This window comes from Doryrhamphus excisus, chromosome 21 (assembly GCF_030265055.1).
Source record: "Doryrhamphus excisus isolate RoL2022-K1 chromosome 21, RoL_Dexc_1.0, whole genome shotgun sequence".
Taxonomy (NCBI): domain Eukaryota; kingdom Metazoa; phylum Chordata; class Actinopteri; order Syngnathiformes; family Syngnathidae; genus Doryrhamphus; species Doryrhamphus excisus.
In genome coordinates, this window is record NC_080486.1 from 6906909 (window position 1) to 6918913 (window position 12005).

The 12005-nt window shown below is 41.8% G+C and overlaps 1 protein-coding gene across 8 annotated transcripts in view; it reads right to left on the minus strand.

Annotated features, from left to right (window-relative positions):
- si:ch211-285f17.1 (sickle tail protein) overlaps window positions 1-8761 on the minus strand; it is a 64388-nt gene extending 55627 nt beyond the window's left edge. For 3 of the 8 annotated variants that reach the window (XR_009120680.1, XM_058060852.1, XM_058060859.1), the window contains exon 1: window positions 7659-8760. Coding sequence is in view for 7 of the 8 variants with exons in the window: in XM_058060852.1 (XP_057916835.1) it covers window positions 7659-7977 (319 nt within the window). In the remaining variant the exon portion in view is untranslated. Of the gene's footprint in view, window positions 1-7658 lie in introns of all 8 variants that reach the window. The other 5 variants (XM_058060855.1, XM_058060853.1, XM_058060854.1 and 2 more) reach the window with 3 other exon arrangements.
- Between the last annotated feature and the right edge of the window lie 3244 nt (window positions 8762-12005).

Sequence of the window (12005 nt, forward strand, 5' to 3'; positions counted from 1 at the left end):
GTTGCAAATAAAGAAATAAGTCACTAGTGGATTAACAACAGCTCCCTTTATTGCTACTCTGCAGAATATTTCAGCCATGAATAATGGATAAATTGTGGTTGCTCGTCAAATTACCAGCCAGCTGTCGCTTCAATCAGCAAGCTGCCCCTCATGCTCACTCCTGATCACAGTAACACTCACCGTAATCACACCACAACAAACAAATGTCTTTTGACATATGCAGAGCTGACAAACACCTCCAATATTTTCTCAGTGGGAGAGGTGGTGATCTACAATAAAGATTACAGTTATTTGTTTAGCTTTACATGCACTTTAAAATGACACACTTCATACTAGAATTGTGTCATCATTTTACTTTCCCTGATCGTCTCATCAGAAATATGAAAGAAAAAACTGTGACATGAACAGTGATATGTTGAGTCTTTGGAGCGAAATTGAGAAGTACATATCCACTCTTCCATCTGTGAATTACACTGAGGCGAACGGTCAGCGAGGTTTTTAAAGATTTAGCAGGTTTTCCCATTTATTTATTTATTTATCTGTGTCGATCCACCACAAAAACAATTGACGAACGCAGATTGCCACTTTTTTAAAAGGATTTGGCACCATTTACTGACTAGGATTGGGAAAATTAGACCATATACGACATAAATTTAGCCCACAATAGAGATTTTAATTCTATCGTGAGAATGCATTTCATGAAGAAATCCAGCGCAGCTGAAGAATGAAGAATGTCACACACACAGGGGGAGCAGGAGGAGACAGAGACATTATTTTTTCCAGCAACATTTCTGTCATCTGTGTTTTTTGTGATACCCTTTGTCACAGTTAGGTGTCAAAAGTCTTTGTCCCTCTACTTTCCAATCATAACCATCAATAAAAATCACAATAAAATCACACACATGCCTTTAATTAGGAGTGTGACGAAATATCAAAATCGGATGGTGCTGGATAAGGCAGTATGAAAGAAGTATTTGTATTTGTATTTGTATTTGTATTTGTAATTGGTGGAATTATGCTGCAAAAGCAAAACTGTGATTGGCTGGCGACCAGTCCAGGGTGTACCCCGCCTCTCGCCCGAAGACAGCTGGGATAGGCTCCAGCACCGCCCGCGACCCTTGTGAGGAAAAAGGGGTAGAAAATGAATGAATGAATGAAGCTAAACTGTGAAATTATTTTTGTTTTTGTTCCACCGTATTGCCGTTGCTCACAATAACGGTAACGTTATCGTGAGCCATGTGTCAGGAATCGTATTATTTCGTGAGGTACCCAGACATCCCCAGTCCTACTATTAAAGCAGTAGAACTCTCCCATCGGCAATAATTTCAGCACATGTAGTGCCAAATCTCTTCATGGCAAGCTGCCACAAATAAATAAATGTATGGGAATCACCACTGTGTATTAAATCTTCGTCTACTAGCATCGCACAGCAGAAATCCCCCCTGCTGTGACATTCTCTCCCATGCAGCTTAGTGATGCATCCGGGCTGAAATGCTGAGTCAGTGATGTGGCTCAGCTGTCTAGTTGATAAGCATTCAAGTCTTAACTTCTACCAAGCGATGGAGAAGTAGGGAGTCAAAACCATCTTAATGTTTAAAAGTTAGAAATGTTCGTACTGTGAAAAGAATGGATGTCACACTCCGTGCTGATACGCAACACAAACATTTGCAGTAATAAAGTATCTGCACAGTCGGGGGCGCTATTGAGCTCCACAATGAGAAGTAGAAGAAACACGCTGGAGCAATTATCTGACACTGCAGAGAAGCCTGCTCGCTGTCACACACTTGAGAGACTCTAAGGTGGGCAGAAAGTCACTTTTATTTGTTGTCGTTAGAAGTGCAATGGGACAGGGATAAATCTTGAGACACACACACACACACCTGGTTTTATGCAACCTGTTGGGTGATGGCTGTGGATGAGGGCCTTTATATTATCGAGTGGCATAGACAGCCACATTTCTCTGAAAAAAAGCCTGTGGGTCCTTTAAAGTCCATTTTTACATGAACTTCACAACTAGAAGCCAATCAAAGTGATTCAAAGACAACAGAATGGTCTCGGGAATATGACACCCCTTCCACGGCCTTTGTTCTTTTTGCTTTTGCATTTTTTGACAATAGAAACACTGCATCCCATACTAAACTATGTAGAAACTGTGTGTCAAAGGATACATGCTGGATCTGCATAAAGTGGAGAAGAAATGCTGCAAATTGGCCTGCAAACACAATGACATGATGTACAAGCACAGAGCGACATGAACAAATGTTATAATTGTTTCCATTACAAAATGAAGTCCTTTGCAAAAATGAAAAGGTTAGAGTGAGGATCCCAGTGGAACACCAAGCTCATTTTTAGTTAAAGGCCACAGCGGAAATGCAAGTACTTTAAGTAGACCTTCAGATGACAACCAAAGCATGTTGTTTTATAAATAGGTGTTTGTTTTTTTAAAGTGGTGATTTATACTCAACTGGTCAACATTTCATTTGGCCAACCGAACATCACCCAAATAATGTAAACTATTCAGGGCTTGATCATGCAGTACTTCCTCCGTTCTGCAAGGTTAACAATCAAACCATCAAGTAAAAGAAGGCAGCTTCCATTTAAACAAATGCTGACACTTAAAATTGTGCTTTAACGGTGACTGGACTACAATATATGCATTGACCAAAAATGTATTGGGGAATCCAATATGTTTACTCGTTAAGGAGGACCTATTAAGTGCATTTTTCATCCCTTTGTATTGAGTTGTGTACACATGATAACCACCACAGAAAGCTTTCTAGATCTTCCAGAATCTGCACCTATTTCAACTGGATTCTTTGGGTTTCATGCTTCCCGCGAAAACTGCACTTTTTAAAAAAAATTGCCCATCATTCACAATCCTTATGTGAAACATAAACACATATTTCTTTCCCTTTTCTGTTCATTATAGCTCAAGAAAACTAGTTAATTTCAGATGGCTTACAGTGCTGTCATTGGGAGACACCTATTTTGGCTATGAATCCCTCTAAAAAACCCAACAACATTGCATCATTTGATATACATGCTGTGATCAGTGATGATAACATGCAATAGTTGCAGTATCTTGCCGTATTTTGATGATTGAAACGCGACTCAGGCCTCATTTGTATGTGGATATACTGTAAATCTGATATGTATGAAATGCGACTGCAGTATGAACGGTCAGGTCGCATATATCCAACCTATATGTCATAAAGAGGCGTGCATTGCCGTGTTGACCGATACTTTAAAAGGTACTCACTGATGTAGGCAGTCATGAAAAGGTGTGGTTTATTGTGCAAAACTTGGATAAAAGTTACTCGCTGATGTAGGCAAAGTTCTTCTTGTCCCAAAATTATTTTAAAATATGTTAGCAAAGCAGCTCTCACCATTCCTGCCACACTTCATACATAACTCGGGATAATGGGAATATATCGATAATTTGATACCAGCTCTTTCATGCTCTAAAGTCGAGTCTGAAATCAAAATAGTGATACTTTTGATAGCTCAATATGACTCTGTTGTTTGCTTTTTCTTAGCTGGCTATATTGTAAATCATTCCACTACCTCAATATATTCCAGGGTTTAAAATACATAAATGAATGACTGATGTCTTGTATTCTTTATATGATAGAAATACTGTAAACAACTTTTTAAAATTTACAAAACACATTAGCTGAATTTGCACATAGAATCAGACGGGATCGCCAGTACCAGTCTAACTTTTTACACAGTACCGGCTTGGAAATGAAATCAATAGTATCGCACATCGCTAGCATTCACATCACAGCAATGTTTACTTCTGTAAACACATGGAAATGTGAGCAACGTTGCACTTTTGTGAATGCACATCACTTTCCAGACGCTTTGCGTTCATGTTGCATTTGTTTGGTAATGTGAACGACCACACAAAAAATGTAAACCAAAAAACTCTGAAGTGTGAAGTCTTCTTACACTTGCACAGACCTTTCAGCTGGGAAATCGGAATTTAGTCGGTTTAAACACGAAGGTGGTCTTAAATTACATTTTTACTTTACCATCCAGCTGCAGCCAATAACCTCTACTGTGTCTCTTGCCTCAGGAGCCAAGGAAACAAACACCTCCCCCAAATTACACCCCCGGAAGAAAAACAGTGCAGGCACAGTGTGTGTGTGTGTGTGTGTGTGGAGTGGGGGATTTGGGGGGTTACAATACACACTCATGATTAATCATATAAGCAAAGCTCTTTCTTCTTGCTCAGTGGCCCAATGTCTTGTCAGTCTCTTTTTGGAGGGATGAGTCACGTCCACTCACAGACTTCAGGTTCACGATGTCACGATTAAGCCACAGATCTCATTTCTCTAATGACTCACTGAGCTTCTCTGAGATGCTCAGACAAGGTATTGTCCTGTCTTTCCTTGTGGCATTTGGAATAAAAGGTCTTAAAAGGTTTCTTTTGTTGCACTTTTCCAGCAAGGCTGAAGACTGATACTCTTGATAACTGTTATGTCAGCGCCATTAAAGTGATGACACCAGAAAAGAAACACATGAAAAGTTAAAGGGAGGCCGTAGTGACTGTAATCCTGACCCGTGACTTCAACCCCAAATTAATTAGTGATGATATTCCAACACTTAAACAGATTTACAAAGAAGTACTGTATTTCTGCAGCCTAATGTCAAGATTCTTCTAAAGAAATCCTGACAAGACTTGCTTTGTAACAAATCTATGTAGAAAGTTCTCAGCTGCTTTAGTTGACTCACAATCAGTCACACACCAGGAGATGAGTTCATTTAAGAAACAGGGTTAAGAGCAAATCCTTGCATGATGGGGCATGATAACCTGAGGGCCGGCATAATGATACATTAGGTAAGTTACTTTCAGGTTGAGCAAGAACAAAAGTCATCCTGAAACAGCATGTTTGGTCAAGGTCCATATAGCGTAAATCTATAAGGCCTTTTGGAAATGTAGTTTTAAATGTACCAAACCATGATGAACTTCTCCCTGAGACTTAGGCTCTTTTCATTATACTTCCTCAGGATGGAAGGTTGGGAAATTCCAGTAAAGTATGAAATTGTGCCCTTTGGCAAGCTTTCACACAGTGGAAATGTCACCTGTCACATGCACTTATTGTCTTTGCCTTTATATGAACCTGCAGTTCTTTTCTTCAGCTGCCATCATGCCCTGTAACTGGCATCGCCTTGAAGAGACGTCCCACTCTGGGGGATTGTCATAACTGGACTGGAAGATGTGCATTTGCAGCCAATGTCCAAAGTTTATCCAGTCCATCCAGTTCTATACCATTTATCGTATTCAGAGTGACTGGTTTTTATCCTATTTGCATTCTGTGGCTGATGATCATTCTGGCAAAATACAAGACAAAGAACAGGGACTAGACTTTTGTAAAAATGACACAATGAGAACATAGCAGAAGTACACAAACCGTTTGGATAACTACGTCTTTGGTCCGAGACGACCAGTTTCTCTTACTTTTTAAGAGGACAATTTGGTTTACTCGATGAAGACCAAGAGACACAGTCCTCGTTTGTATTCATGAGGACGCAACTAAGTACATAGAACATCTGGTTTCCAGTACAAACCTGCCCCCTTGTAACACACAAGCACACTTTTATGCAGGGAAGCATTCACGCACAGACACGGCTCAAAACCTGTTGATTTCCAAGCATGCCTGGCTCACATTCCTGACCTCCTTCTGTCACTCTTTTACTTCACCCCCTTTCTGTCGCCTGCAACTCCCATCGCCTAACGCCTAAACCAACCTTCCTTCCATGACTGCTTTCTTTCTGTGTGACTGACAGGACGATGTGAAAAAAACATCAACTGATGATACGACATGCCGACCTGGTTAAATTCCTGATGTAAGTGTGACCCGACACAACCATGAAGGCTGGCACCCTGCAGAGTTGGTAGTCTGGTGAGAGTGCCAAGAGGGAATGATAAGACTCTTTTTTTTTCAACATATTACAGCCCCCTAACTTTATAATCAGCGGCCAAATGAGGTACAACGCAGCTACAGCACTGAGCACAGAGATTTTGCACAGAGACAAATACGTCAGACTCAGTGCCATGGCGATACAGGGAAGCATACACAGGACTGCAGGAGACACTGATCAATTAGCCTCTGAGAATAAACTCTGTCTAAAATTTAAATGAATGGGGTGGTTGTACTGCTCCTGACAAGACATGTAGCTGAATGGCTATAATGCCATTTTTGTGACTGCAAACTCAACAAAACACTACTGTTGCGATTACTATGAGTATCCTAGCAGGGCCTGAAGCAACAAGTGTCAGTGTGGTTTTTGAGGCTGATCTTGACACAATAGATACTTAACAAAACAAATTTCCTTTCCTGCAGGGAGGAACTCTAATAACAAACAGCGTGACCTACAAAGCCTCTTTTATATTGCTGACTTTTTCACAGCCAATGTCGTGTGGTCAAGACAGGTGACCTGATGATGAAAAAAAAACACCAACACTTTTTTAAGTAAAAAAAAAAAAAATCACTGCATTTCTTGATCAAATACAGTCGCGGGAGGGAATGCGCGAGCTGGAAGGAGCTGTCATTCCATAGACAGCACCAGCACCAGCTGGAGAGCAAGTCAAAAGCAAGATATTTTTATGCTCTGCTGAATGAATGAATGAACTTGACTGCCAACATGGAGGATTATATATTATATATTAGCTCATCAGGAGGAGAGCAGACTTTTTCAACTACGTATTAGAGCTTTTCCTGAAGAAGAATAGGGTGCATACTTCATATATGGACAAAAAGTAAAATCACAAATGTTTTTCAATTAATAAAAAAATAAATGACAAAAAAACAATTAGAAAACATTTTAACCAAAGTGAATTCTTCTTTTTTTTCTTTGCCCATCTCAATTATCCGTATCCGTAAAAGGAGTGGGTAGGGCATACACAGTGAGTGAGTGTGTTTAACCGGAAATGGGCAGAGCTTAAAGCTGTACATTATTTTTCTTAAAAGCACCGCGTGCAGTACTACATGCAGTTTACCAACTGACTTTATATCACCAGCCAAACCACCCGAAACAAGCAGACAAAAAAAAAAACACCTGGTGTGCCCGCTGTCTTCAAAAAATGCACCGTGTAGTTATGAAAGAAGTTTAAGATTGCAAGGTGCATACTGCTATTTTCTGTATGGCTAATGTGAGCCATACACGCCATTGTGCTCCTGTGCAAGTGTACCTAAAGTTGTTGAGTGTCGCTCAATTGCACGTCATGGAACACGTTTACCAAGTCACTTTATATACAAACCAAAATAGAGGCGAACTGAAGAAAACCTAATAAAGTGGAGGCATAGTGAAAAAGGACTAGCTGTTTTCAACCTCTCAATTGCACCGTGTGAAGCACCGCTGAACCACTGCCACTGCCGCCGCAACGGGAAAGAATACATACTGAGCAGTGTCTTTAAACACGAATACGGATAATGACCAAATGTATTTGTTTCATACTCGTATCCGGCAAAAATGCATTACCCGTAACAAGTATCCAGCTCATCCCTAGCACAACCTTTAAAAAACTCCAAAGGACCGCTGTGCCTCACCAGCCGTGAACCTCACCGAGCATCACTGATCTCACCATGAACAATTTTTGACCTGACATAATGAAAGAGTTGAGTATTGAGTATATTTTTAAAATGGCTTACTTGGTCCAGACGCTTGTTCCTGTCTTGATGCTTTCGGTAGGCTGATTCTGCTCTTAGGAGGGTTGGACTCCATGGAGGGTCCCACCTCACCTGGGCCCAGTGCATCGCTTTGTGCTTTGTCCTGAGGCCCAGCAGCCGGTAGCGATTTCTGTCTGGCCAACATGCTGTCAGTGCCCGCCCTCATCAGCTTCTCACCCACGCTAAGCAGTCGGGCCTGACCAGCCAAAGCAGTTGTGCCAGGGCATTCCTTTCTGGGGGAGGGCAGTTTGGATACGGCCCCGGCTGATGGAGGCCGTGTCAGCCTGGAGGCTTTTGACATCCTGTGTTGAAGCAGCCAGGTAGAGCTCAGTCGTTGCGACTGCGGCTGTGCCCTGTAGATCCCCTCGGCTCCTGGTGGCTCTTCAGCGTGTTGTGACTGGTGCAGGTAGGCTGGGAGGCCAAAAGAGGGAGGGCACTTTTGGGAAGGCGAGCCCTAGGAGTGAAGTGGAGGGGGTGGGGTATTATTAGCTCTTTTGAAGGTGTTCTCCTCTCCTGGCGTGGCCTCCTGGGATCTTCCTCCAAAGCAAACTGTGTGTGTATGTATAAACCTGTGGGGTGGCGGAACAAGCTGTGCCAAAACTAACAGAGTCTAAGTTTCAAGTAACTGTTTAACTTTTGCCAATGTAGTCACTTCTTGATAGAGATTCTGATAAGGTTGTAGGCTTGTCATTCCTACCTTGTATTTTGGTTTCCATGTTAATGTATTGGTCTCCTACTTACACTTTCTTTGTCTTTGCTCAGCAAGTAATCATTCCAGAAGAACCAGACAGAAAGAAACTTTAAGAGGACAACAAAAAATGGTAAAAGGGAAGGTCCTCCTTCAGGTGCAGTGGCTCAAGCTGTTCCAGATGTGATCGCTCCGCTTGGTGTCGTCAGCGTGTCGTGTCAGTTCTCGTGCTGCTTCCACTCCCACTGTTCTCTCCATTCATCATTTTCTTTCTTTCCGCCTTGTGTCCCTGTAGTCCGGTTACTGTGCTCTCTTTTCCTCATGTCAGCCGACGATCCGGCTAGCCGAGTCAGGAATTGGATGCCCCCCGCTAGTGGGTGGAATTTACGGAGGATTAAAAAGCGCAAAAGGAGAGCCTGTGCATGTGTGCTGTGTGCGTCTATGTGATTTGCTGCGCCAAAAACATCAGCTGTGACAAGACAAAAAAAGGAGGGGGAAGCAGAAGTTGGAGAGGCGGCGAGGAGCAGAAGATCACAGCTTTGAGAGACTTCTTCTCCATGAAACAAACACAGTGCCTCGGTGACAAATTGCTAGGAGCAAACACTTGGCCTACACAGAAAACCACAGCGATCAGTGCCAAACAAGCGCAACAAAGTATGTCGCTAGTAGGGCAACTTTCCACACCAAAGAGGATTTTGTGGCCATCGCTGGATTGCAAACGTGCATTTTGCCGAGGCTCTAATTCATGAACTCTGGTCACACGGGTCATGACAGATGCTATTTCATCTCCATGCCTCTGACACCTGTGTAATATGCTGCATGTGACACATTGCTCGGGGTCACCATTGCGTGCTCACCGACTGACCACCAGAAAATGGATTATAGATTGCCAAAAGGATCAAGCGTGGCCATGCAACATGTTACAAAAGAGTAACTATACCCAGTGGACCGAGAGCTTGGCTTCTCTCTGGATGCTGCCCAACTGAAAAACTTATGTATTCTCAACCCAGATAAGATAAGTTTTCATCCCACTTTGGGGAAAATTCCCAATGAACGAAGATGAATGTAAAGAAAGCATGTAAACATTAAAAAGATGTCACTTGTCAACACAGTGATGACAAGCATCGTGACTGTATGGAAATTAGATATTAATATGATGGCCATATCTCAATGGCTTTAGACGAAGCAAAGCAGATTGACCTACATAATTTCCCACTGATGACACATTCGGATTCAAAAGGACCTCATGGGAGTTGCTGCATGTCGGACGGATTTTGGAAAGGGAGAGAAACGGGAAGAGGATAGAGAGCGACATTAGCGCGTGATTGGATATCGGAACATGTCGGATTGTATGAGTGCGTCACCGGTGAGGCTCAGTTCTGCTGTTCTTGCAACATGCTACCAGGGATTACGTCAAAGAAGGAAGACCAGGACTGCATATAGGTTTTACTGAAAGTCTCTCAGTATGGTTAGTCTGTACATATTTAGGAGTAGATGAAAGCGCTGTGCTGGGACTGGACTGGAACCCTCCCTGCCTTTAAGCCACTTCTTAAGAGTACAGTGTACGAACACAAACAGATCTCCGTTCAAAGGCTTTAAATAGCATCGTTTAGGGAAGGTTATAATTTCATTTTTCTACTTCAGCCAATGTTTGATTTTCTATTCGAAAAGATGCTGTGGTTTTGTATACTGGTATATGATGATGGGAAACACACCTCAAAGCTCATTTCTACATACTTACCAAGTAAAAAGAGAAGGGCAACTGAGATATTTAATTAGGGTGATGTGCTTATGTGCACTGTGGTATTTCTGTAACTGACCTTTCAGGCTGCGAGTTATTATGGCGACCACAACAAGGGAACTCAGTACCACAGACAACACCAATCAACTCTTCCAACCTTGTGTTTGTCCACACAAAGAGGGAAAATGCTACATGATCAAAGTGCCAGATTAATAACTGAGATAATCATTAAGATTGGGATGGTCTTATGTGGAAGAATGGAGCCAAAAAACAGCCCAAGGTCTCTCAAGGTTGATACAATATGGCCACTATCCAAGTTATAACTCTTAAGTAAACTTTATAATCATTTGTTGATTTTAGTGTGTTTCTTAAAATACTTTGCCGTAAAAGAGATGCAACATACATGGTTGTCATCAGTCAGACAGTGATGATGTACTATAAAGTACCAATATGAGACTCCAATGTAACAGTTTGAGAGTAGGGCATAAGGAAACAGCTGGGGGTTTTGGGGGTGTATAGCTTCATTGAGGATTACAGATGTCTTTCAAGCCGTCGGGGGTTTCCTCCCAGACATTCCAAGGGCTCTCGCCCCATCATATCATGAGTCATTACTCACGAGGAGTCACCAACAAATCAGTCACTAAAGTAACACTGCAAGGCCAGCACAGACGTGCAACAGCATGTGTGTTCCAGTTGACAACAATGCAACACTGAAGCCCGTTAGCAATTGTTATGGTCTCTGTGACACATTACAGCACAAAATCCATAAAATGTTTAATGTACAGCTTGTGTGAAATTGCTGCATCAGGAAACGAGTCAGTTGATTTCCTGTATTGGTGTGTAACACCAAAAGTCAAACATAGTCACCAGGAGCAGTGAAACTCCTCAGAACAACAACAATTTGTCACCAGAACAAGCAATCAATATTCTATCTGCAGCTTCGCAATCTAGTGCATGCCCAAAATGGCATGCAGAAAATGGCAATGAGTAAGCAATTTATTGCAAACAATAATTAAAGTGAAATAGGCTGATGAAAACATAGCCTCATGAATGTATTACCTGTCTTCCAACGTTACTGGCATGACAAGGTGATTTCACCTGAGATGTTTTCCACATGGCACAGTGGAACACCACCATAATCTGAGGTGCTTCAGGTTGTGCAGGGGCGTCAAATGGCAGATGGCTATGTGGAAATGTTGCAGGGGGCATCCCTCATGACTGAAGGCCATTGTCTGTGAGGTAATTACAAGCACTGCAGTTTACAATAGCTACCTGACAAAGACCTTCTTCCCCAAAGGAATAACTTTACTCTTTTTGACCATCCTGCATCCCTGATCTAAATCCAATTGAGAACATCTGGGGATGGATGGCAAGGGAAGTCTCCAAAAATGCACATCAGTTCCAAAAAGTGGATGCCTGGACAAACATTCCCACTCGTCTTCTGTAAACACTGGCATCAAGCAAACCCAAACCAATTTTGAGGTGATGAACAACAATGGTGCAGCTACTCATTATGAGTCCTTTTTAAAAAAATGTTATTTCTATTTTAGGGGGACTTAAAAAAGGAAAACTGTAAGTTTTTTGGAATCGCATGTGTTCAGTGAAATATGCATTATTTATATTTATATGTGTTATTTATGTTATTAATATATGTTCTACGGAGAGAAAACAAGTAAGCATGAGCGAGCTAGCAATGCTTGTCATGGAAGGTAACGACTGTATTTTTACACTAAAGCTCTAACAAAACAAAAAAAGCTTAAAAAAAACGCCATACAGTGTTCCATTTATATAACTGAATTGTAGTGTAACTAAGCTACAGCATGTAGCAGCTAACATCCCAGCTCATCCCAGCGTCACTCACAGACTGAACAGATGGAAGAGTGGATACCTAGCTCTCAGT